The sequence below is a fragment of the Musca autumnalis genome, unplaced genomic scaffold (assembly GCF_047663935.1).
Source record: "Musca autumnalis isolate F117 unplaced genomic scaffold, ASM4766393v1 scaffold_4, whole genome shotgun sequence".
Classification (NCBI taxonomy): Eukaryota; Metazoa; Arthropoda; class Insecta; order Diptera; family Muscidae; genus Musca; species Musca autumnalis.
The window spans coordinates 38,322,950-38,348,685 of record NW_027411977.1 but is presented as its reverse complement, the minus strand read 5'-3'; the positions used below and the strand labels follow the sequence as shown (position 1 = coordinate 38,348,685).

The 25,736-nt window shown below is 38.5% G+C and overlaps 3 protein-coding genes across 3 annotated transcripts; 1 reads left to right on the top strand and 2 right to left on the bottom strand.

Moving 5' to 3' along the window:
- Window positions 1–311: 311 nt before the first annotated feature.
- On the bottom strand, window positions 312–768 carry LOC141402899 (uncharacterized). Its single transcript, XM_073985024.1, has 2 exons — window positions 757–768; window positions 312–692 (listed from the first exon to the last, which is right to left on the bottom strand). Exons 1-2 carry the CDS (start codon window positions 766–768, stop codon window positions 312–314), a joined length of 393 nt encoding a protein of 130 aa, XP_073841125.1.
- Window positions 769–6,309: 5,541 nt separating this feature from the next.
- Window positions 6,310–6,771, top strand: LOC141402898 (uncharacterized). Its single transcript, XM_073985023.1, has 2 exons — window positions 6,310–6,321; window positions 6,385–6,771. Exons 1-2 carry the CDS (start codon window positions 6,310–6,312, stop codon window positions 6,769–6,771), a joined length of 399 nt encoding a protein of 132 aa, XP_073841124.1.
- A 5,419-nt stretch (window positions 6,772–12,190) lies between these two features.
- Window positions 12,191–12,742, bottom strand: LOC141401636 (uncharacterized). The gene is made up of 2 exons (XM_073981968.1): window positions 12,597–12,742; window positions 12,191–12,530 (listed from the first exon to the last, which is right to left on the bottom strand). Exons 1-2 carry the CDS (start codon window positions 12,606–12,608, stop codon window positions 12,201–12,203), a joined length of 342 nt encoding a protein of 113 aa, XP_073838069.1. The 5' UTR covers window positions 12,609–12,742; the 3' UTR covers window positions 12,191–12,200.
- Window positions 12,743–25,736: the final 12,994 nt, after the last annotated feature.

Below are 25,736 nucleotides of genomic sequence, written 5' to 3'. Positions count from 1 at the left end.
GATATCCCCGCAAATTTTGAGCTTTAATCCTATCCATACTTTTGTCGGTGCATACGGCCAACATTTTGAAATCCCCCCTAAATACATAAGTTTTTTTTTTGGGAAAAAGAGGCTGAGGGTATATCTCTGTCGGCAAAACCGACTGATACTTTTTTACTTGTTTTATCATCGTTTCAATGAAGTTAGGAGTTTTTCGAAGGTCCGGAAAATGGAACGAAATACTGTTTCATAATACATACAGCACAAAGAAACACTTATTTTCGAATTATCAACAAAAATATTTTATTTAAATCACAGTCTAGACAAAAAATTTAATGATGGTAACCAGAAGCGTAGACAACAGGAACTGTCTTTACCAATGGGGCGGAGTGGACAACAGTCTTTACAACAGGAGCAGCAGCATAAGTGTGCACCACTGGTGTGGAAATATGTTTGACAACTGGAGCAGCAGCATAAGTGTGGACTACTGGGGTGGAGATGTGTTTCACAACTGGAGCAGCGACATAACTTTGATGAACAACTGGAGTGGCAACAGTCTTGACAACAGGTGCGGAAACATAAGAATGGACAACTGGAGTGGCAACGGTCTTTACAACAGGGGCAGTGTACACAGCAGGCTGGACATAACTATGACCTTGAGACAGAAAACCAGGAGCAGCTTGAGCAACAGCCAAGAGAGCAAGAACGGCAACCTATAAAGGTAAAACGTATTTAATTCAACAATTTCATCTTCATCCACAACCAAATGTAACTTACGTATTTGAACATTTTTATTTAAATTTTTTTCGTTGATTGTTGTTTGAACAATGTTAAGAAACTGATGATTATTGTGGATAATTTCGGTTTATTTATATGATTTTAAGAAAAATGAGCTTTAAACATGTGCGTTTCTACATGAATATTTTATTGTTGTGTTTACTTGTTATTATGATGACCGGTTATTCTTTGTTTTGGTTTCTTTTTTTTTTTTTGGTACTAAAGAATACCTTCATTGGTTTTAGTATCTGCATTAAAGTAATTATCCATCATAATAACAATAAATCGTTCTGAATGCTCTAATTGGAATGGGCAAGGTAAAACACTTACCAAAATGTTTAGTCTTTATATTTCCATAGAGTTCTAGTCTCTGTTACATCTTTAGCTGTTGAATGTAAAGCCTCGCCCACGTCGTGTGTGAGATCGGTTACAGATCATAATTTCAATTCTTTTGTTTTGTTTATTTTGTAATAAAGTAGACAAAAGATTCGATGAACTTCCGATAACAATTTATTACCATTTAAATAATGGCTTAATTTTACACAAACTGTGATTTGATATCTTTTTCCCATAACCTAATATGCATATTTGAAAAAATATTGATATCAGATGTTTAGCGAATCTTTTGTTTGATTCATTACAAAATAACAACTAAAACAAAAGAATTTAAATTATGAATGTAACCGTTCAGATTTCGTTCCGGTTTCTATACGATTTTTCGTTGGAGAATTCGTTCAGATTTCGTTCCGATTTCGAAGAGAATGTCGGAAGTAAATTTCCCTTCGAATATATGTACCAATATTTTTCTTCCGATTTCGGTACGAATTCCGCTCGATATGTCGGAAACATATTGCCCTTCGCACAACAACCACCTCTTGTATATATCATTTTAGTTTGTTGTCGAAAAACAAATGGTTATAAAATTCGCATATATAATTTTAAAATATTTTAAATATTTAATTCAAGCTAGTGACAAGAAAAATTGATCAATAAAAAATAGGAGGTGTCAGAGAAAAAATGTTTTCCTTCGATAGATTTCGCTCCGATATTTCGTTCTGAAATTATGTCAACCACTTCATACAACTTTCGTTAAGATATCGTTACTATTAGGATCTGACATCGGACGTAGCGACCGCATTTTGTTCCGATTTCCTTAAGATGTCGGTACGATTGGTTTGCTGGGCGATCACTCACTCACACACAAATGTAAAGTCTCACATTTCATAACAACAAATGATGCAACAACCAGGGTTTCGGAGTATAAAAGTCGGAGTCGAGCACAAATGTAAAGTCTCACATTTCACAACAACAAATTATGCAACAACCAGGGTTTCGGAGTATAAAAGTCGGAGTCGAGCAATTTTGCTGGCGTCGAAGTATAGAAATATACTAGGGGCACTAAAAACCCCTCTGGCCTAGACAACACGCAGTGTACCCAGGCGTCATTTTACATTTTTTGGAAAATTTGACAGCCTAAGCGTACTCAAGACAGTTTGGCATACGACCATGTGTTGGGTTGTTTACAATGACTTGAAAAAATCACAAAATCACACAGTCACAAAAAAACGAGTAAACAAGTAAAAAAATATCAGTCGGCTTTGCCGACAGAGATATACCCTCAGCCTGTGTATATTGAAAATATTTTCTTCCCAAAATACGTATGTATTTAGCGGGTTTTAAAAATTTTGGGCGTTTGAACCGACAAAAATGTTGATTAGCATTAAAGATCAAAACTTTTGCGGAGGGGATACTAAAAGGAATGGATCGACATTGACCGTTATGGAAGTGGATCTCCAGCCACAACATATGGTGCCATAGGGGGCACTTTTTGCCCGTATGAAAGTGTATATACCCTCGTTAGCATAAATGATGAGGGTATAAAAAGTATCAGTCGGCTTTGCCGACAGAGATATACCCTCAGCCTATGTGAATTGGAACTTTCATCTACTGACAGATCGAATGTATTTAGGGTCTTTTCAGAATTTTGTGGCATTTTTTGACATTTTAACTTGCCGACAAAAATGTGGATTCAGAAATTTTGCGAAGGACGAAATGGACCGACATAGTGCATTACGGAAGTGGATCTTATTTTGAGAATCATATCTTTTCGATAGATATCGCGCCCACTAGTCATTCCAGTGGCATTTTTTGACATTTTAACTTGCCGACAAAAATGTGGATTCAGAAATTTTGCGAAGGACGAAATGGACCGACATAGTGAATTACGGAAGTGGATCTTATTTTGAGAATCATATCTTTTCGATAGATATCGCACCCACTAGTCATTCCAGTGGGTTATCGTACAGGTGTTGGACCAGTATGCCAGGAAGCATGGACTTGTCCACGGAAAACATATATGACTGTAAACAGGACCACAAAAAACATCATCGGTATAAATTTGCAAAGGATCTCCGAACAGACCCTAAACTGCACTTGAACACAAAAGTTTAACTTTTGTGGGGGAGGTATCCTAAGCAGAGGTCCGACATGGGCCGTTTTAGAAGTTAAACTAAGTTTGGACAAAATATGACGAAGGCCAAATTTTGGATCCAATCGGTTTATCAATTCGAGAGTTATAGGGGTTTTTCCACTGAAAAAACTTTTACCGTTGTAATTGAGACAGCGATTGCAAGTGGCATCAACAGAAATCAAAGCTAGTCAAGAGCATGTCTTAAAGTGAACTTATCCGAAATTTTGTGTGGGAGGTACCCGAAGGAATGGGCAAATATAGTTCATATTCAAGCGTGATTTATAACTGGTATATATATTAGGATTCGTAAAGTATGTACCAAATAGGTCCTTCCCTTCAAGAGTTATCGTGCACACAATTTTTCCGAACATTTATTAACTTTTGTGGGGGAGGTACCTGAAGGAGTGAACCGATATGGCTTATCTTCGAACTTAAACTAAGTTTGGACAAAGTATTGTGAAGGACAAATTTTGGATCCAATCGTCAGATCCGTTCGAGAGTTACCTTGCGCTCCAACCACTACACACGGTGTCATAGGGTTTTTTCATCTTTCAGGCTATTTGCTCAGGAAGTGTTGACTTGCCCCTAATGAAACTTGTATTGTCGTGTAGAGGACAGCGAATACAACTTCCTAAAACAAAAATCAAAGCGATTCGAGACCAGGTCCTAAACTGAACTTTTCCGAAATTTTGTGTGGAAGGTACCCGAAGGAGTGGACCGATTGAGTCCATATTGGATCTTCATCTAAGTTTGGTAGAAATATCACGATGTGCAAAGTATGGATCAAATCCGTTATTCCCTTCCAGAGTTATCGTGCGCATAAATTATGTGAACCTTTTCGAACTTTTGTGGGGGAGGTACCGGAAGGAGTGTATCTATATAACCCATGTTCAAACTTAAACTAAGTCTGGACAAAATATTGCGAAAGCCGTCTGCCAGTCTGTCTGGCTGGGGCGCACGATAAGTCTCGAACGGATGAACCGATTTGGTCCAAAAGTTGGCTATCGCAATATTTTGTGCAAACTTAGTTTAAGTTCGAATATGGGTTATATCGGTCCACTCCTTCCGGTACCTTCCCCACAAAAGTTTGAAAATGTTCGGAAAATTTGTGCGCACGGTAACTGTTGAAGGGAATAACCCACTTGGCCATACTTTGCACATCGTGATATTTCTACCAAACTTAAATGAGTTTCCAATATGGACTCAATCGCTCCACGCCTTCGGGTACCTCCCACAAAAAATTTCGGAAAAGTTCAGTTTAGGACCTGCTCTCGAATCGCTTTGAATTTTTGTTGAAGCAAGTTGTATTCACTGCTCCCCATACGTCGGTACAACTTTCATCAGGGGCAAGTCCATACTTCCTGAGAAAATAGCCTAAAAGTTGCAAAGAGCCCCTATGACACCGTGTGTAGTTGTTGAAGCGCAAGATAACTCTTGAACGGATCTGCAGATTCGGTCCAAATTTTTTTTTGTGCAAAAATAGCTTAAATTCGAAGATAAGCCATATCGGTCCACTCCTTCAGGTACCTCCCCCACAAAAGTTGAAAAATGTTGCGCACTATAACTTTTGATGGGAGTGACCGATGTAATTCATACTTTGCACATCCTAATCTATCAGATATAAATTAGGTTCGAATATGGACTATATTTGTCTACCCCTTCTGGTACCTCTCCCACAAACTTTCGGATAAGTTCACTTTAAGACCTGCTCTCGAATCACCTTGAGTTGTGTTGAAGCGATTTGCATTCGCTATCTCCATTAGACGGTAAAGGTTTTTTTAGGGGCGAGTCCATATTTCTGGGAAAACAGCTCGAAAGGTGTAAAAACCCCATATGTCACGATATGCGGCGGTCGGAGAGAACGATAACTCTCGAACTGTTCAACCGATTTGGTGCAATATTTGGTCTTCGTCATATTATATCCAAACTTATTTTTATGGGCAATACGGGTCCACAACTTTCGGTACATCTTCCCAATATTTAAAAAATGTCACTATGTCACTAAATGCTAGGACGATATCACTTGAATGGGGCAAACAATTTGGTCCAAACTTTGGATCTCCTAATATTTTATCAACATTTAGTTTAACTTCTAAAATGGCCTATATCGGTCCTCCCTAAGGGTACCTGCCCTAAAAAGGTTCAACATTTTTGTCTTAGTGCAGTTAATGCCTTATCCACATTTATGTCGGCAAGTTCAAATGTCCAAAAAGGACCACAAAATTCTGAAGAGACCTTAAATACTTTCGATCTGTCCGGAGGTGAAAGTTTCGCTTAGCATTGGCTGATGGTATATATCTGTCGGCAAAGCCGACTGTCACTTTTTTACTTGTTTAAATTGTGTTTGCCCGTTTTTGACCAAAAACTTCAGTTTTTAAGCCAAAAATTGAAAATTTGGTTTTTTTCTATTCATTATGTCCGTAAAGTCTAATATTTCCTACACAATCGATCGATGAGGGACTAACCTTTGTTGTCCACAATAGGCCCACAAAAATATATATTATTTTCGAACGAATGTCCTTTCTAAGGAATATGTTAGGAAAAATCAACAGATTAGCATATATGGGCCAAAATATAGGAAAAGGTTGAAAATTTGTGCACATTTTATTCATTTTTAGTGATATAGGAATTTACCCTCTGAGTCAACCCGGAGTCGGAGCCGGAATCGTGAAAGAAAATTTGTCTGGAGTCGAGCCAAAAATACCTCGACTCCGAAACTCTGGAAACAACTATTAGAACTCTATGGTAATCTAAGAACAAAACACTTTGGTAAGTGTTTTACCTTGCCCATTATAATTAGAGCATTCAGAACGATTTTTTGTTATTATGATGGATAATTACTTTAATGCAGATACTAAAACCTATGAAGATATACTTTAGGACGAAAAAGAATGCAAAATAAAAAATAAGTGGTCATTAAATAGCCAGTAAACACGACGACAACAAAACTTGTACGTAGAAACGCTCATGACTGAAGCTAATCTTAAAACCATATAAATTAGACAAAGTGAACCACAATAATCATCAGTTTCTTAACATTGTTCAAACAACAATCAACGAAAAAACTTTAAAATAAAGCAAAAATGTACAAATACGTAAATCACATTTGGATTTGGGGAGAAGATAAAATTGTTGAATTAAATATTTTCCCTTTATAGGTAGCCGTTCTTGCTCTCTTGGCTGTTGGTCAAGCTGCTCCTGGTTTTGTCTCTCAAAGTCATAGTTATGTCCAGCCTGCTGTGTACACTGCCCCCATTGTAAAAACTGTTGCTACTCCTGTTGTACATTCTTATGTTTCTGCACCTGTTGTCAAGACTGTTGCCACTCCAGTTGTTCATCAAAGTTATGTCGCTGCTCCAGTTGTGAAACACATCTCCACCCCAGTAGTTCACACTTATGCTGCTGCTCCAGTTGTCAAGCACATTTCCACACCAGTAGTTCACACCTATGCTGCTGCTCCTGCTCCTGTTGTTAAGACTGTTGTCCACTCCGCTCCATTGGTAAAGACAGTTCCTGTTGTCTACGCTTCTGGTTACCATCATTAAATTTGTTGTTCAAACTGTGATTTAAATAAAATATTTTTGTTGATAATTCGAAAATAAGTGTTTTGTTTATGGAATCTACCGCCTTTTTTAATCATAGTGATGCATTGCATTTCCTGACCTTCGAAAAATTGCAAATTTCTTCATTAAATCGATGTATAGACTAATTAGTTTAATCATGGCAAAGTCCATGACTGACTTACCCTTTATTTGTCCGAGGAAAGTATCTCCAAAACCATAAGAATGAAAAACATTTCCATTATAGGATCCATTTTCAGACCTTAAAGTGATAAGGCCATTAGCAACAGCTTTGACAATTTGCAGCTTTGCCTGCTAAAATGACTTCAACTAAGTTAAGAACAATCAGTCGACTTTGTCGGCGCCCAAACACTTTTAGCTTATGACAGTACAAAAACCAATAACAGAAGTGGTGGGCCCAAATGTACTGTCAACAGATCCAGATGAAGTTTCCAGCTTAAATTTTTAGGCATTTGTGGAATAGGTATCAAAAACAGTGTACCTAATTATTCCACTGACAGTGTATCTAATTATTACACAATACATGAGAGAAGTCCCCGTGTGCTCTCAGGGATGTGTGTGGGAACATATATATGTACGTACAATCCCACGACGGCCGATTCTGGATATCGAATTGAATCGGAGGGATCTTTGATCAGGGGTCGTCACCTAAACAAATATGTGTTTGTGATCAAATACGTTTTCATTATGGGATCTGCAATATATCCCAGAATGCTTGCTCCGAGCTCTTTATGTCCGTGCCGGGGTAGGAATAACCCCTGGTCATAGATCTGCTACGTTTGACAAATCCACATCAACCGCAATTCAACATCGGTGTGATATAATCGATGTATGGAATGGGTGATTTTCCGAGGCTGGTCTTTTGGTCATAGTCGCTTCCAGGAGTTATGTTGCTGCTTGCTGCGACAGAGCATCTCCCAGCGTGTCTCCAACTTCATCGTCGCAGTCTGCCCAACAATTGCAACGGTATCCGCAACAAACTCATTGAAATCGTATACATTATAAATCGGAGGAACATCATGGACGCCGCGATCCAGGAAACACAGCTCACCGTAACCAGTAGCTTGCAACGTTTGGATGGTTACAACGTTTTTCGAAAAGATTCCTTGCCTAACGTGTACTTACCGCCGATGAATAGTATTTGAAGGGCAATAACCGTCTGGTGCTAGGGGACTTCAGTGCACATCATGATTTTTGGCATTCCGTCATCGGTAATAACCAGAAGGTACAGCGCTGGCCGAGAAAATTTATAGCTCCACGTTTTTCACGTTGATTCAAGTCGCTTCTACGAGAATAAGAGGAGATGTCACAGCTCGCCAGATATCACCACTGTGGCACGAAGTCTGATACATGACGTATCCTGGTAATCTGTCAATTTATTGACTCAGACAACCTGCCTGTCATCGCCTCCTTAAATAAGCACCCCGACTTCATTACCTCTTTTATGAACCATAGAAAGACGACTGACGAGGGTTCAGAAAATTTACCAATCACCGCTTCAGAGAGCTCCCATTCCCACAGATCCTCTGGACATCATCACAACTGCAGCCGCTCGGCGTGACAGATACGTAGAGGTGTGCGTGTTATTTTAACGGACAGTTTATAGAGCACCCCAAGAATGATAGGGTGAAGGAGAGTGCGATACGCCAAATTTAGCGACGTCATCCGAAACACGAACATGATGAACCCAGGGCAGATTATTTAACAAGTGTCCTCAATATATCATTAGCCATCCATATTATACCAGAGTCCTGTAAAGTTGGCAGGGTGGTCCTCCTACCGAAGCCAGACAAGGACACCAGCCGAGTGAAATCGTACAGAAGGAGTTTCGCAGTTCTCAAACATGAGCATCGATTCCGGATATATTTCAAGGACTGACTCAGAGCAGGCAGTGCAGTATGGTGGATTTTAACCTATCGAAAGCCTTCGATACCGTCAACCATGCCAAGCTGTTTGAGGAACGTTACGTAATCACCTGTATGTGTGGACGAAAGTCTTTTGTATTCAAAAAAAGAAGTCTAAGATCCGTAGATTGAAATAGAGGGTTTCCCAATGCGGGTTATATATCCGGAACTGTTTAACCTCTTTCTTTCTGAAATTCCACACCCTCCAAACGGCATAGAGATCGTAATGTTTGCGGATGCTTGCACGATCAATGTCTACACAGCTGACTTAGCGTCCTTCCATGTGAGGAATATGAAAATATACGCCGTTAAACCCACTGCCACTTTGTTCACCACCTGTACAGATAAATAGAGAGTGCCCCTGAACATGTTGGTCGACGGTGTCTTGATTCCGACCACTAACTACCCTAAGATATAGCATGTAATGTTCGTCAACATGTGTAAGTTATCCGCACAAGCTACAATTATTAGCGATAAGATCAGAAGTGGGAACAAGGTTTTCAAGTCGCACAGGGGGTGCTGACAAAGAAGCCTTGTTGACCTTGTTGACAATAGGCCAGTCTGTGATAAGCTGTGCGGCGCCAGTGCGGTATGCAGTTGTTAGCGCTAGGCAGTGGATAAATATGACAAAATGCCTACTCATGACACCAGTGACCGAAGATTTTACCGGTACATTAATATATTAAGATGTTGTCGATGCAGTGTTTGCTTCGGTGTTACCACCGTGCACATACCCAGACACGCCAGGAGAAATCTTCATGATCTGACAGAAAGAGGTCCAAATGTACAAGGGAGAACCTCTAGACTATTTTTGGCCAGCAACGAAAAAGAGACACGGGTGCATAGGCATTTGTATTACTTGCACTTACGCAGCTAATGTGGGTATGGTTTTGTGCTCTGCTGCTAATTGCGTAAGGAGCATTGACTTGGCCATTAGGGCTCTAGACCAACGAACCTATCAAGCTTGAATAGTATTGCAGTTGCACAGGCCGTAGAAAAGTACAGTTTGAAGAAGAAGAACTTCAGCGGCCAAAGAAAACAGTGGTTTAACCCAACTCACCTGCCTCCGGATTTGTACAAAGAGGAGCCAGGACCAGATAATTGAATAAAATATACCAACAAACATATTTGCGTTGCTACAAGAACATCAATTCCACTATATTGCGGGCTTTTGAAACATTCAGGCCTTGATCAAGTCAAATGTGGAAAACAAAATTACAAAAACCACGGAGACTACTAAATCTTAAGTATGTAAAGGAGCGGAACTAAATATTGGAACATTTCGGCGTCCATATCTCAGGAAGTATTTGATCTCCCGAGCAAAATAAAAATATGAACGTACGAAGATCTTTTAAGGTATTCTTGAGATCAAATTTTGAGATTCAATCTTTTCGATATTTATTTTGACAACTTTTGAGTCATTATGTATTTGCCCACAAAACACTATATCGCTGTAAATAAGACCACAAGGATTACCTTCGATTAGCATTTCTAAATAATTCTCGAACATCTCTTAATTTGAGATTTTGTGTGCTGGAGCCATTATTCCAGAAAGTAATGCTTTGTCCCGAAAAATTGTACAGTCGTACCGTTGATTGGCTCTGTCAGTGGAATAATTATACTAATCAAATTTTTTTGTCATACCTACCCCTCAAAAGCTGAGAACTTCCAAAACTTTTTTCATCTAGGAAGATGTTATTTGTTTTTATACCCTCAGCATTTATGCTAACGAGGGTATATACACTTTCATACGGGCAAAATGTGCCTCACCGAAATAATTGTTTTAGACCCCAAGTATGTTTGGACGAAATGCGTTTCAGACAATTTGGAGTCGATTGAGCACTGTCCGTCCGTCTGTCTGTCTGTCTGGATGGCTGGAGCGCACGATAACTCTCGAACGGATCAATCGATTCGATCCAAAATTTGGCTTTCGTAATATTTTGTCCAAACTTAGTTTCAGTTCGAAGGTGGGTTATATCGGTCCACCCCTTCCGGTACCTCCCCCACAAAAGTTCGAAAATGTTCGGAAAATTTGTACGTACGATAACTCTTGAAGGGAGTAACCGATTTGGTCCATACTTTGCAAATCGTGAAATGTCTACCAGCCTTCGATGAGGTTCCAATATGGACTCAAACGGTCAACTTCTTCGGGTACCTCCAATACAAAATTTCGGATAAGTTCAGTTTAGGACCTGCTCTCGAATCGCTCTAATCTTTGTTTTGGCAACTTGTATTCACCGCCCTCCATACGACGCTACAAGTTTCATCAGGCACAAGTCCATACTTCCTGAGATAATAGCCTGAAAGTTGAAAGTTAGAGCTCAAGATAACTCTCGAACGGATCTGCCGATTGGGTCCAAAATTTGGCCTTAGTAATATTTTGTCCAAACACAGTTTAAGTTCGAAGATAAACCATATCGGTCCACTTCTTCAGGTACCTCCCCCTACAAAAGTTCAAAAATGTTCGGAAAATTTTTCGTACGTTAACTCTTGAAGGGAGTAGCCGAATTGGTCCATACTTTACACATCCTAATATATCTACCAGGTATAGATCAGGTTCAAATATGGACTATATTTGTCCACTCCATCCGGTACCTCCCACGCAAAATTTCGGATAAGTTCACTTTAAGACCTGCTACCGAATCACTTTGATTTTTGTTGAAGCAACTTGTATTCACTGCCTCAATTACGGTGGTAAAAGTTTTTACAGGGGCAAGTCCATACTTCTTTAGAAAACAGGCCGAACGGTGTAAAAACCCCTATGACACCACCATGGTCTATGTCGGTCCATTCCTTTAAGTACCTTTTCCGCAAAATTTTTGAACTTTAATCCTAATCAAAATTTTTGTCGGTCCATACGACCAAAATTTTGAAACCCCCTAAATACATACGTTTTTTTGTGAAAAAAGTGTTTTAATTTGCACAGGCTGAGGGTATATCTCTTTCGGCAAAGCCGACTGATACTTTTTTACTTGTTGAGAATCATAAAGACCATTCTTGTAGACAATTATTGAATCTACAACTTTTACTTTAGCCGGCTTTTGCTAATTCTTACCGTTTTGAGAAAAATTAAAAAAACTGAGTAATGCCTCCAAAAATGACCTTTGACCCCGAATAACTTGTTTTGCACACATGGGATCGATGGGGACTTTTAGGACGTTGCTTCTAATGGCTAACCCTAGCTCTCCACCAAAATTCAGCTTTGTGGGAATTTTTGCTATTTCCCCCTTATACGCATGTCTATTTTGACCGGACTATAGTGTGCTGTTATTTTACAGTCATAGGCTGAAGGTATATGGATTTTGCCGAGACAATTAGGTATCTGTCATCCATCACACATGTACCATATGACTTACCACTAAGTGTTAAAACTCCTTGCATACTTTTTACCTGATGTTAATTTTATCAACGATTTAATTAAGTTTACAATTTTTAGTTTTTTTTATCAACAAACACATTTTATTTAAATCACAGTCCAGACAAAACAATTTAATGATGGAAGCCAGAAGCGTAGACAACGGGAACAGTCTTTACCAATGGGGCGGAATGGACAACAGTCTTGACAACTGGAGCAGCGGCATAAGTGTGGACTACTGGTGTGGTAATGTGCTTGACAACTGGAGCAGCGACATAAGTCTGATGAACCACTGGAGTGACAACAGTCTTGACAACAGGTGTGGAAACATAAGAATGGACAACTGGAGTGGCAACAGTTTTTACAACAGGAGCTGTGTACACAGCAGGCTGGACATAAGTATGACTTTGGGACACAAAACCAGGGGCAGCTTGAGCAACAGCCAAGAAAGCAAGAACGGCAACCTATAATAAGAAAACATATTTAATCCACCAATTGTATCATCCTCCAAAAAACCAACTGTAACTTACGTATTTGAACATTTTTGTTTTGTTTTAAAGTTTTATTTGTTGATGTTTGTTTGAACAATGTTAAGAAACTGATGATTATTGTGGTTCATTTTGTTTAATTTATATGATTTTAAGAAAAATTTGCTTCAGCCATGTGCGTTTTTAGATTAATCTTTTTGTTCTCGTTGGGTTACTTGACTACTACTACGACCGGTTATTCTTTGTTTTGTTCTTTGTCTTCTTTAAAGAATACCTTCTATCCACCATAATAAAAATAAATAGTTCTGAATGCTCTAATAATAGTGGACAAGATAAAACATCGTAAGTGTTTTATCTTGTCCACTATTATTAGAGCATTCAGAACTATTTATTTTTATTATTTAATATTTTCTGCAGTGGGAACAGATCTTAACCCAGCGAAAAATCGCATTAACATATAACGGGTTAATATGTATGTACATTAGGCCTGGGCGATTTGAAAACCTAAATGAGCCCATCGCGTTTCTGATTCCTGGGATTGAACTGAGCAAAAAAGTCCACTACCGCGAAAATCGAGCCTCCCGATTTTGACTTTAAGTTTTTTATCCACGTTTTTTTATGAACATTTTAGCATATAATGGCCAAACCATTTAGATTTTCGATCCAATAAAAAGACAAGAATTGTAGCCAAGACATTGATTAAGAACTCTCTAATACGTCGCAAAAGCATTGGAACGCTCCTTCAGGCAGTTTTGGCCTTGAGAAGATGCAAACTTTTCGGAAAATGTCGATAAATGACACTGTGCTACAAAAGTTGACCAGAAAAATATTCAAGCGTTCTGATGCAAAATTACATCGTGACGAAATGACATTGACAACGAAAATGCCTTTAGTGCGTTTGGGTCACTTCGTTTTATTTTTTTATAAATGTAAGAAACCCAGATATTCAGTACTTTTACCGTTATAAAAAAATAAAACTAAGTGACCCAAACGAACTAAAGGCATTTTCGTTGTCCATGGATGCCAACACGATAGAATTTTTCATCAGAAGGCTTGAATATTTATCTTGTCAACTTTTGAGCACAGTGCCACTTATCGACATTTTCCGAAAAGTTTGCACCTTCTCAAGGCCAAAACTGCCTGAAGGAGCGTTCCAATGCTTTTGCGATGTATTAGAGAGTTCTTAATCACTGTCTTGGCTACAATTTGTGTGGATCGAAAATCTCAATGGTTTGGCCGTTATATGCTAAAATGTCCAAAAAACGTGGATAAAAAAACTTAAAGTCAAAATCGGGAGGCTCGATTTTCGCGGTAGACCTATGGTCTAGTGGACTTTTTTGCACAGTTCAATCCCAGGCATCAGAAACGCGAAGGGCCCATTCAATTTTTTTTTCCTTCCATACAAATCGCACCGCCCTAATGTAAATATATGTATGGTTTATATGTACTCTTTGGGTGTATATAGTACCTTTAGCAAAATGGAGAAGAGTTTAATTTAATATAATTTAATGTCTATTCGTTTAAAATTGACCGAGAAATAGCAATATCGGGGAAGGATATATATATATGGGGGCTATATCGAAATCTGAACCGATGTGTACAAAAGTTGGCATTATTCATACCTATGCCCTCATAATTACTTGTACAAAATTTCATCATCCTAGGTTAGCTCCATCTATTTTTTCCCCGTTTACAATGAAGCAGCACTAATGTGCGACGCACCCACTAAGGTTTTCAAGCCCGGCCTAATTATAGTATCTACCATAAAAAACTCCTCTACATGCGGTGTCGTAAGATACGTCGTTCGGGCGCAGCGATAAAAAGTAATTTTCTTAAGTGAGGCGTGCACTTACTGATATGAGAGAAGTCTCCCTTGTCCCTACCATGTAGCTAACATTATCTGTTGCCCTGTGTATTCATTCAATGACATAGAATCTGAGAGTAATTTTGGCATTGGAAAATATTCTTTTGAACGACACATTTAAACCATTTAACGATCATTTGTCAGTTGTTTAAGGAAGCCGCTTCGTCTTCTTCGTCTATTTTAAAATCTAAATAGTCTAATTTAAATCTGAATATAACTAATGATTGTTATAAGCGAAAACTATTAGCTGCAACTAAACTAACTACAGGCTTTTTAACACAAGAGATGTGTGGACCGGTTAAGCTGTCAAAAAAAAACAACAACAACAAAAGAAGAAATAAAAACATTAGTGATGGTTAACAACCATGAACATTTGATTACTTCTACGAAACTACATACAAATGTGTGATGCCAAAAGCAATTGAAAATTCAAACCAAAAATAAATAAAAACGCCTAGTAAAAGCCCAAACAAAAGCAGTTACAATACGCATTCAAGCAGCAATAGGCATGCTTGTCTTGTCTAACGCTGAAGACAACTGAATTTATCTTCAATATTTTTCAAATTTGTGAGTGTAATAATTAAGATAAAATTATTAAGAGATATATTGCAAATAGGCGGCAAAAAATAATTTCTGAAACTTTCTTTTATTTAAAATGTTCGGCTATTAGTTTTACGTTCGTTCCCAAATGAGGCGACCGTAACAAAAAGTCTGCCTTTAATTTCAAATGTAAAATAAAACACCATGGCTTGGGCTTCTAGGACTGACATAAACTATTGACATGATCTACTTCACTGAGCTTTCCCAGTCGGCATGAATAGTCAATCGATCCTTTTTTAAAAGAGAAAAAAGTCCTTATTATTATAAGTATCCGATAGTTAAAGATTGAATGATTGTGAACCCATAATAAATTTATCATACTTACATGCGTCACAAACATTTCACATAGTGGTTAAGCGTAAAGGCTATACCAAACCAGACATGGAAGCTAGTCGATTTTAAATCGGCGTCGCGCCGCCTCTCCTCATTTTTTAAATGTACAGCCGCCGCCGACTACATCGGCTAAAATTCGCCGCCGTCAACTTAAGTGGGGACGCGACCGCCGATAATTTTTTCAATTAATTATGAAATTTTGTATGCTATTCCAAAGTATTGGAAAATCATACCACGTTTTTTTTCGTTTTTCTAACAATTTCTTCTTTCCATTCATTTGAGCTTGTTGTTTTCTTTTTTTCCGAATTTATAGTGGTGTTGGCTAGTCTTTTGACTATATCGCAATGGTAGGCAACATATTCTTCTATTGCATACTTTACGGGGTGTCATTGTATGAGTGCCATGTTGTTTCAATCAGTTCCCTGCCAACATTTTTTTCAATTTTTGGAAGATTGTTCGCTTAGATTAATCTTCTGTGATTCCCCACGGCGATCATTGGGTGATTGTTTACATTTTTTTCTTACATTTTTCAAATGATCGCCGTTGGGAATCACAGAAGACTCTTCTGGAAGAGCAACAGATGATTGTTAATAAAATTTTTGATTTTGTTGCATATAATTCTCATATACACTTTCTTCAGAACTTTGATATAAATGGCACGTATAATATTATGAGTATTGACAAACCACACATGTCCAGGTTTTGCAAAGTTTAACCAAAAGACAACATATTGTCTGAGGAAACAGTACTGAATACACAGTGCCTATAACAAATAACCACAACATAAAGGAATAATTAAAAACCATAACAAAGCAGAAAAGAAAAGAAAAGCAGAAAACTAAACAACAAATATAAGAAACAAAAAAACAATTGTTCTATTCTTTTTTTAATTTTTCTTTACATGTTGATCTTCTGAAGATCTTCCAGATGATTAATCTGCGATTCTTCCTCGCGATTCGCTTCCCGGACACAGTTACTTTATGTCGGCGATTCGCAGGTTATCATTAGGCGCGCTCTTCCGCGATTAAATTGATCTTCCCCGCGAATCGCAGATTATCTTTAAGCGATTAAAAATTTGAAAAAATGTTTGCAGGGTTAAATTGTGTGTGTGAGAAAGTTGTACAGACACAATTACCCCTGCTATATCGCCACAACAAATTGTTATTTTCTTCCTTTGTCTCGTCATAAAGGAAATATTTGACATAATACGCCGACAAAATTGATTCGCTTCGTTGTCTGTACCAAACCATGGATCTATGTCGACAACATTTATTGGAACAACTTTGTGACCGCTGAGGACTTCAAACATCGTTATATGGGGGCTATAACCAAACATGGACCTATGTTGAAAATTTTTGATAGAGATGTTTTGTGATATTAGAGCGGCTATAGACGTGGTAAGTAAACAATTGACCCGATATTTATCATACAAGAGATACACATCGACACTTACCAAAGCGGACAAAAAATAAAACAAGTAAAAAAGCATAAGTCGGCTTTGCCTCCAGAGAGAGTCATGTGAACTAAAACGTTCATTTGCGGACAGATCGACACAATTCTCACTGGTCCCAACCTGCGACAAAAATCGAAAAATCGATGGCTTCAATTCCAGTTTTGGTGTAGCTCCCCATATCGTTAGCGCCCCTATTTCAGGTATATTGACGTTTTTTATCGACGTTTTCGGGCCAATTTGGATGTAATTTGGCGTTTATAGTTCCCAGTTATAAAAAACTACTTCATCAAACATTTTTGACATGGGTCCACGTTTTGGAGTTACCCACTCTATACCGATACTGCCCGATTTTGATGTTTTTATCGATATCTCAGCCAAAATTGGATTTCATTTGGCATTTCGAGTTCCGAGTGGTCAAAAAAATCTCTCCACCAAATATGCCCTCGATTTAGAAGTTGATGTTTTCTAACTAAATTGGATGTAATTTGACATTCAAAAGCAACTTTAAATGGAAGTTTTCGCGGACTGTGAAGTTTTTGCGGATTCTGAAACTACAATGTTCAAAGATGAGAAAAATAAAAAACATCACCTGAACGCTTTTTAAATAAATCGCGATTCAAGTTGGCATTTTAAGGTTTATTTTAGGGTTTCGCGATTTTACTTGGAAACCGCAAGTCTTATCTGAACCGATTATCCTGGAAATTTCAGAGAATGTACCTGGTGAAAATAGATTATATATATTTTTGAATTTCGTCGCGGGCGCTGCACCTCCTCTATGCCCGATTTTTTAAAAACGCTTTTTTAGCACGCCCACTTTTTAAATATGTTGTATATCCAAACCTATGGGGTCTAAGGTGTAGTGAAGCGTACATATCTTATATGTATAAATTAAAGCCTCTCCTGCATTACTGTCAACCTCGCCGACTAGTGGTGGACCCTGTCTTTAGCAGAGTAGGCTCTGACGACCGACCATTGGCGGTATAACCATAACACCTGTTTCTAAGAGGAAATGTTTAGGAACCACAGCAAAAGTATGGCATGTTCGGAGGCCAGAACTTGCAAGCAAATGTAAAACCAAAGATAGCAGCCCTATCACCGAATTAGGTATGGTTGGTCTAATCTACCATCGATTACTGAAATTTCACTGATTCGAGTATTTACAAAGAGAAAAAATGATCGGAATTATTTGATGACGAATAAACGCTACGTTAAACGGATACGATTTGCACAATGGAATGTGAGGACGCTTTATCAAACTGGAAAATTCGCCGAATTATCAAGAGAATGTGACAGATTAAATATTAGTGTTTGCGGTCTGAGCGAAGTAAGATGGAACTCCAGCGGAGAAGTCCGGAACAATAGAGGTGATGTACTGTTATATTCTGGTATGTCGAACCAGGATGATCCACATATTAGAGGTGTAGGCATATTCTTAAAAAAAGCAGCGTACAAGGCACTTATAAATTGGAAAGGTATCTCCGAAAGAATTATTACAGCCACCTTAAGAACAAAATGCAATAATATAACAGTAATTCAGTGCTATGGCCCTACGGAGGAGAGTGATCTCACTGAGAAAGAGTGTTTTTACAGTCAGTTGAGCAGTGTACTGACAAATATACCTAAGAAAAACATAATATTACTACTTGGGGATTTTAACGCCCAAATAGGCTCAAACATTGATGGTTTTGAACATGTAATTGGGGCTCATGCGCTAGGAAATCGCAACATAAACGGGGAATTGCTGTTAGAGTTGTGTATGAACTTTGACCTAAAGATTGGTGGTTCGTTATTCCCCCATAAGCAGAAACATAAAACATATGTATCTCAAAGAGATGGTGCAACATATTATGCGATGTTCGTAACAAAAGAAGCGCAGAAATTGGTAGCGACCATTACTTACTTTTAGCGGAGATAAAACTAAAATTATTTTATAAACATAATAATCAATCACCTCAGGTGAGAAAATTTGATATTGAAAAACTAAAAATGAGCCAAACGAAAAGTATATTTTCAAACAAAGTGAGAGAAATAAATATAAATACCAATGAAACACTGGAAGAAAAATGGAAGCGGTTTAAAGACAAGATGACAGATATATGCAAGGAAGTCTTAGGATTCAAGAAACGGCAACAAGATGCGGAGTGGATGACCAATCTCTCCTGGGATCTTATCGACAAAAGGAAGAACCTAAAGCTTAAAATGCTCAATGAACAGGAAGAGACCAGCATAGAAGAATACAAAGCAACATATAAACAATTGAGTAAGGAAATAAAGAAACAGATAAAACGAGACAAACGACATTACTACAATACAATGGGTAGTGAGGCCCAAAATGCAGCAAACAGTGGACACACTAAAGAGCTCTACAATGTCATTAGAAAGCTAAGTGTAAAAGCTACTTCTCAGACTAATCGTACTCCGGTAGAAGACGAAACGGGATGTCTTGTTACAGCAAAAGACGACCAAATAAAAATTTGGAAAAGGCATTTCGAAAAAACCTTGAATATTAGTCAACATCATCAGGAACAATTTCACATATATAGATCCCATCCATCAAACCCGCAAATTAATATTGAAAATCCTACGCGAAATGAAATTAAAGAAGCTATTGATAGCCTAAAAAATGGAAAAGCCCCCGGAAATGACGGTATACCATCAGAATGTTATAAGGCATGCAGCACAATAATGGCGGATACATTATTTCCTCTATTCAAACAAATATGGGTGGAAGAAAGTATCCCTATGGACTGGAAAGAGTCAATAATAGTAAAACTCCATAAAAAGGGTCCTAAGACTAAATGTGGTAACTGGAGAGGCATATCGTTGTTACCATCAATATTACAGATATTCAACAAAATAATATTGAACAGAATAGCAGATCCCTTGGAAAAAATTCTACGAAAAACCCAAGCAGTATTCAGAGCTGGTAACTCATGCATAGATCATATATGCACACCCAGGATTATAATTGAGCAATCGATTGAATACAATGCAAGTTTGTATCTGGCCTTCGTCGATTACGAGAAAGCATTCGATGCCATTAATAGAAGCTACATCTGGGAAGCACTCTCATCAAAAGGAATACCCAAGAAAATTGTGAATATCTTAGAAAAAAGCTACGAGGGAACAACGTCTAGAGTCTTACACGATGGCAATGTGAGTGAAGCCTTCGTTACCACCAGTGGAGTACGTCAAGGCTGTACACTATCACCTTTACTCTTTATAACAGTTCTTGACACAATATTCGAAAACCTAGATTCCGCCCCAACTGGTATTAATTGGAGAATGTTTGACAAACTTGGTGATTTGGAATATGCAGACGACGCCGTATTACTGACAACAACATTTTCGGATATGCAGACCAAGTTAAATGCACTATCTGAGGAGTCTCTCAAAATCGGGCTTAGGATAAACTGCGGAAAAACAAAGACGATGAGAATCAACGCAAACAATAATACCCCGTTTAAAATCTATGACAAAGAAATTGAAAATGTAGACCGATTCGAATACCTCGGTAGCATTTTATCTATATCGGGAGGAACAATTGAAGACGTTGAAAGCCGCATACGAAAAGCGCAAGGTACTTTTGCGTCTCTTGCTAATATCTGGTCTTCGGAAACGATAGATCTAAAAACAAAAATAGACATTTTCAATGCGTGTGTAAAATCTACACTATTATATGGCTCCGAAACTTGGCTCGTCACCAGCAGCATCATTAACAAATTGCAGGTTTTCAAAAACAGATGCCTCCGTAGACTTTTGAAAATATGGTGGCCGCAAACCATATCTAATGAGCGACTGTGGATAGTTACAAGGCAGCATGGAATAGGATCCGATATGACCAGAAGAAAATACGGTTGGCTTGGTCATACTTTAAGGAAAAACGAGGACGAAATTTCCCACTCGGCACTTAGATGGAATCCACAAGGACGTCGCAATAGAGGCAGACCAAGAACTACATGGAGAAGAACAATCATGTCAGAAACTAATCAAACTCTTGATCAATTACAGTATTTAGCGAACGATAGAAACACATGGCGAAACTTTGTAAATAGTTTGTAATATGTAAATCATTTATAAACATGTCATAATAAATAATATCCAAACCTACTAAACCGATTTTCCTGAAAATTACAGAGAGTGTACAGGGAGGAACCGTGGTGAAAATAGTTCATATATATTTTGTTGAATTTCGGTGGTGCGGGTGACGTAGGGGATGGAATATACCAAGCAACGGTCCTGACCGGTTTTAACATGGCAAAGCCCAGGATTAATCTTGGTCCCTCTTTCATCTCAAGTGGACACTCACCTCCCCGTGGTGTCACCTGGGGACCTGCCTTTAACACCCGTTAAAGGCAGTTATCTAACATGTCGTCGGTGTCATGCTTAAGTGTTCCATACGCCATTTTTGACATTTTGAGATAAAGGTACCTTGCAAGGTTTTGACCCATGCTCTTTCAGATTTTTTGGTCGGTTTTTCTCTATCTCTTATAGTTTCTGAGATATTCAGATGGCAGTATGTTCCATATCCGCTTTGTGATCCAAAAAATCTTGTCGTTTTGTTCCATATCCATAAAGCCTGGCGTATGGAACAAAACAACTTTGAACTTTTTAGTTCCATATCCATGTCGTTTAGCGTATGGAACAAAAAGAGACAAAAACGAATTGTTCCGCACCAAAAATGATGGCGTTTGGAACAAAAAATTGCCCATTTTTGCCAAGTTACGGAAAAGTGTGGCGTTTGGAACAAATTGGTTTAAAGGACTTGGTTTAAAAACTGAAGGATAATAGTTTCTAAATCCAAATATTTTTGAATATTCTACTGTTATATGAAAACGAAAATTTATCAATCGTTTAAATAAAAAATCCATAGTTTAAAGACAAAATTTTGATGTAAGTCTACAAAAATATACGCAAAAACGTCCATTCGACTTGAAGCTAACCGACTTCAAAAATGGTATTATAAGAAAATCGCGTTTAATTGCAAAATATCAATCCGTTTTTTCCGATCGAAATTTTTACCACAAAAATAGCGATAAGTGGAGGAAATCCCTTAAATAAATGTTAAGGAAACCATAATAATGGTCCTTATTGTATTTATATGAGAAAAATGAATATTTCATTTAAAGTCCTGATTTTTAAACTCCACAGTAGCATTTCATATAAGGGAGGTGGAACACGTATGATAAAAAGTGTTTTGGTTGAAATGTGACAAAACGTGTTCCATGTGACACAAACTGCCAAAAACATGAAAAAAAGATTCCATGGAACAATTCAGCAACTTTTTGCATTTATATAAATTTGCCATAACTTCTAGACTCTCACAGGTATTTGACTAAAATAAACTACTGATATATTCTATGAGTTTAGTTAACTCGAACTGAGCTCTTAAAGTATTGAATTATTGCACCATTTTTATTCTGTATGACCTTAAACATTAACTTGAGGTTTTCTCGAATCAGGCAAATGGCGTATGGAACACTTAAGCATGTTGCGCGTTCACTCATAAGAACGTTAAAAACTTGGGTTTGGGCGTCGGGTTAGTAACCCTCCCCTAGAAAAAACAGCCTACTATGAAAAAACGAAAGAAAAGAAAAACAAACCCCTCTAAAGTTGACGAACCCCGCAAACGTTTTAAGGACCATGATCTGCGAATCTGCACCTGGAATGTTCGCACTCTTCATAGGTGCAGTCTTCGCATTGGCAGACGTACTTGAAAAGTACAAGGCCGATATTACTGCCATACAGGAAATACGATGGAGTGGGAAAGGCGTCACAACGACACCTAATGGTGACGTACTGTATTATAGCTGCCATGACGTAAAGCATGAGTTTGGTTGCGGATTCGTAGTAAGTCGGAGACTAAAACATCTGGTATCCAGCTTTACCCCAGTGAATGGACGAACAGACCAAAGATATATTTTACGAGCGCTTAGAAGAAACATATGAGCGTTGCCCTGCCGATGACATTAAAATCATTCTAGGCGATTTTAATGCCAAAATTGGAAAGGAGAATATCTTTGGCCCAACAGTCGGGAAACATCTGACAATGGTATGAGGCTGATAGACTTTGCAGCTGCAAAAACATGGTAGTTAGCAGTACCAGATTTAATCATCTCGATATTCATAAGGGCTCCTGGCTGTTTCCAGATCAGAAAACAAGAAACCAAATTGATCATGTTGTGATAGATGGAAGACATTCATCGAGAGTGTTGGAGGTACGATCGTTCCGAGGCGCAAACATTGATTCGGACCACTTCTTTGTTGCAGCAAAGGTACGTACCCGCTTAAACGTAGCAAACAAAGTACGAACAGACACAACACGAAAGTTAGGCATCGGTAAGCTGCAATCACAACAGATAGCAACAGCATATTCCACTCAACTAGCCCAATTGCTTAATCAAAGCACTCCTCATCCCGATAACATATCAGCGCAATGGCAAAGCATTGCCCACTCCATGCAAACGGCCGCAAAATCCATACTTGGATACCAGAGACCTCCACCGAAGAAAAAAATGCGGCATATAGGGCTACTTTACAATCCGTAGCAACGCGTAGCGCACGAGAGAGGTACAGGGAGGAAAGGAGAGAAGAGAAACGTCTTTTCCGCAGGAAAAAGAGAGATAGAAAAGCGGGAGTGTGAAAAAATCGAGATGTACAGGAGCCAGAATGAAGTCCGAAAATTCTACCAAAGAGTCAAGCATCAAACTGATTGCTTTGGTATAGGCACATCCTCCTGTAGAGACCAGCAAGGTAATTTGGTAACTGATACAGATAGTGTACTCAGGATATGGAAAGAGCATTTTTCCAAACTGTTGGTATCCAAGAGTCGCGAAGACGACGAAGATGCCACAGTCCCAATCCCAGAAGATGGTATTGAATGTATACCGCCTAGCCAAGATGAGGTAAAGACAGCAATAAATCGGCTGAAGAATAATAAGGCAGCAGGGGCCGATGGCTTACCAGCCGAGCTGTTCAAAACCGGAGGCGACACGCTGATAAGGTGTATTCATCATCTAGTTAGCACCATCTGGCAGGAAGAACGAGTACCCGACGATTGGAACCTGACTATCCTGTGCCCCGTCCACAAGAAGGGAGATAAGTCTGTATGCTCTAACTATAGGGGCATAAGTCTACTCCTAGTCTACTAAAGCCTATGATCAACGAGATAATTGGACCATACCAATACGGCTTTAGACCTGGCAAGTCCACCACTGACCAGATATTTACCCTGCGGCAAATCCTGGAGAAGACCCAAGAGATGCAGGTCGACAGCCCGCTGCGTTCAAAGGTATTCCAAGCAATGTCTGAATTTGGTATCCCCGCAAAGCTCATCTGGCTTTGTAAAATGACTTTAAATGACACGAGGTCCTCAGTTAAAATAGGAAAGAGGTTCTTTTCTTTCCGAAGAGTTTGGTACCAAAAGAGGTTTCAGACAAGGAGACAGCCTTTCTCTTCAACATCCTGCTAGAAAAGGTTATACGAGAGTCAAACGTCAAAAGAAGTGGCACAATCTACACCAATAGTCACATGTTACTTGCTTATGCTGATGATATAGACATCATGGGCCGATCAGTAAAAGAAGTAACTGATACCTTTATAAAGGTAGAAGGAGAATCTGCTAAAGTGGGTCTGGTGGTAAACGGTGAGAAGACCACGTTGATGGTGTCGACGCGCAATGCGTCCATTGAGCTCGGACCGACTGTAGAAGTTGGTTCCTATAATATTGAGGTAGTAAAATACTTCGTATACCTCGGCACCTCCGTAAACACAACAAACGACATCAGTTGTGAAATAAAAAGAAGAATTGTATTGGCCAACAGATGCTACTTTGGTATATGTAAGCAGTTTAAAAACAAAGCCACATCTCGTCAAACAAAAATAACGCTCTACAAAACACTGATACTACCCGTGCTGATGTATGGCTCCGAAGCCTGGGTATTTGCGCAAGCAGACATGACAGCGCTTGGTGTGTTTGAGAGAAAAATTCTTCGAAATATCTACGGACCAAAAAAAATTAAAATTAATTTACGCGGCAATGGTGGTTTATCTCCGACCCTAGGTACTCATTTGGGTCCTGAAGGCCCCACCACACCCACTTTTTTAAATATGTTTATAAATCCAAAACCTCTAAACCGTTTTTTTATACCCTCCACCATAATCATTGTAGACCCCGCAAAGTATATATATTCTTGATCAGCGTGTAATTCTACATTGATATAGCCAAGTCCGTCCGTCTGTCTGTCCGTCTGTGGAAATTACTCTAGAGTCCGAACGGATTGACGTAGGTTGATGAAATTTTGGTAAAATATGTTATATTTACGTAGGACTTTTGGTATTGAAAGCGGGCTATGTAGGTCCACGCTTTCGTATAGCCCCCATACAAAATTACGCGTGACGCGTCGTCGTTTAAAGGAATTTTTAAGATATTTGGCCCATTTTACCACCGAATTGGTTGTAATTTGGTACTTTGTGTCTCCAGAGGCCAAAAAATATTCCTACCAAAGTTGTGTTATATAGGTCCACGTTTTGGTATAGCCCCCATATAAGGCCCCATATAAAGTACGCGACATTTTAATATATTTTGAATGTATTAGATCCATTTGACCACAGAATTGGTTGTAATTTGGTATTTTGTGTCTTCAGAGGCTAGAAAACATTCCTACCAAAGTTGGGTTATATAGGTCCACGTTTTGGTATGGTCCCCACATAAGACCCCTTATAAAGTACGCGTCATTTTAATATATTTTGAATGTATTAGACCCATTTGACCAAAGAATCGGTTGTAACTTTGTATTTTGTGTTTCCAGAGGCTAAGAAACATTTCTACCATAAAATGTTTATATAGGTCCACATGTTGATATAGCCCCCATAATACAATATCTCCCGATTTTCTATATTTTCAACGTTTTAGCCTCATTATCAAACCGAT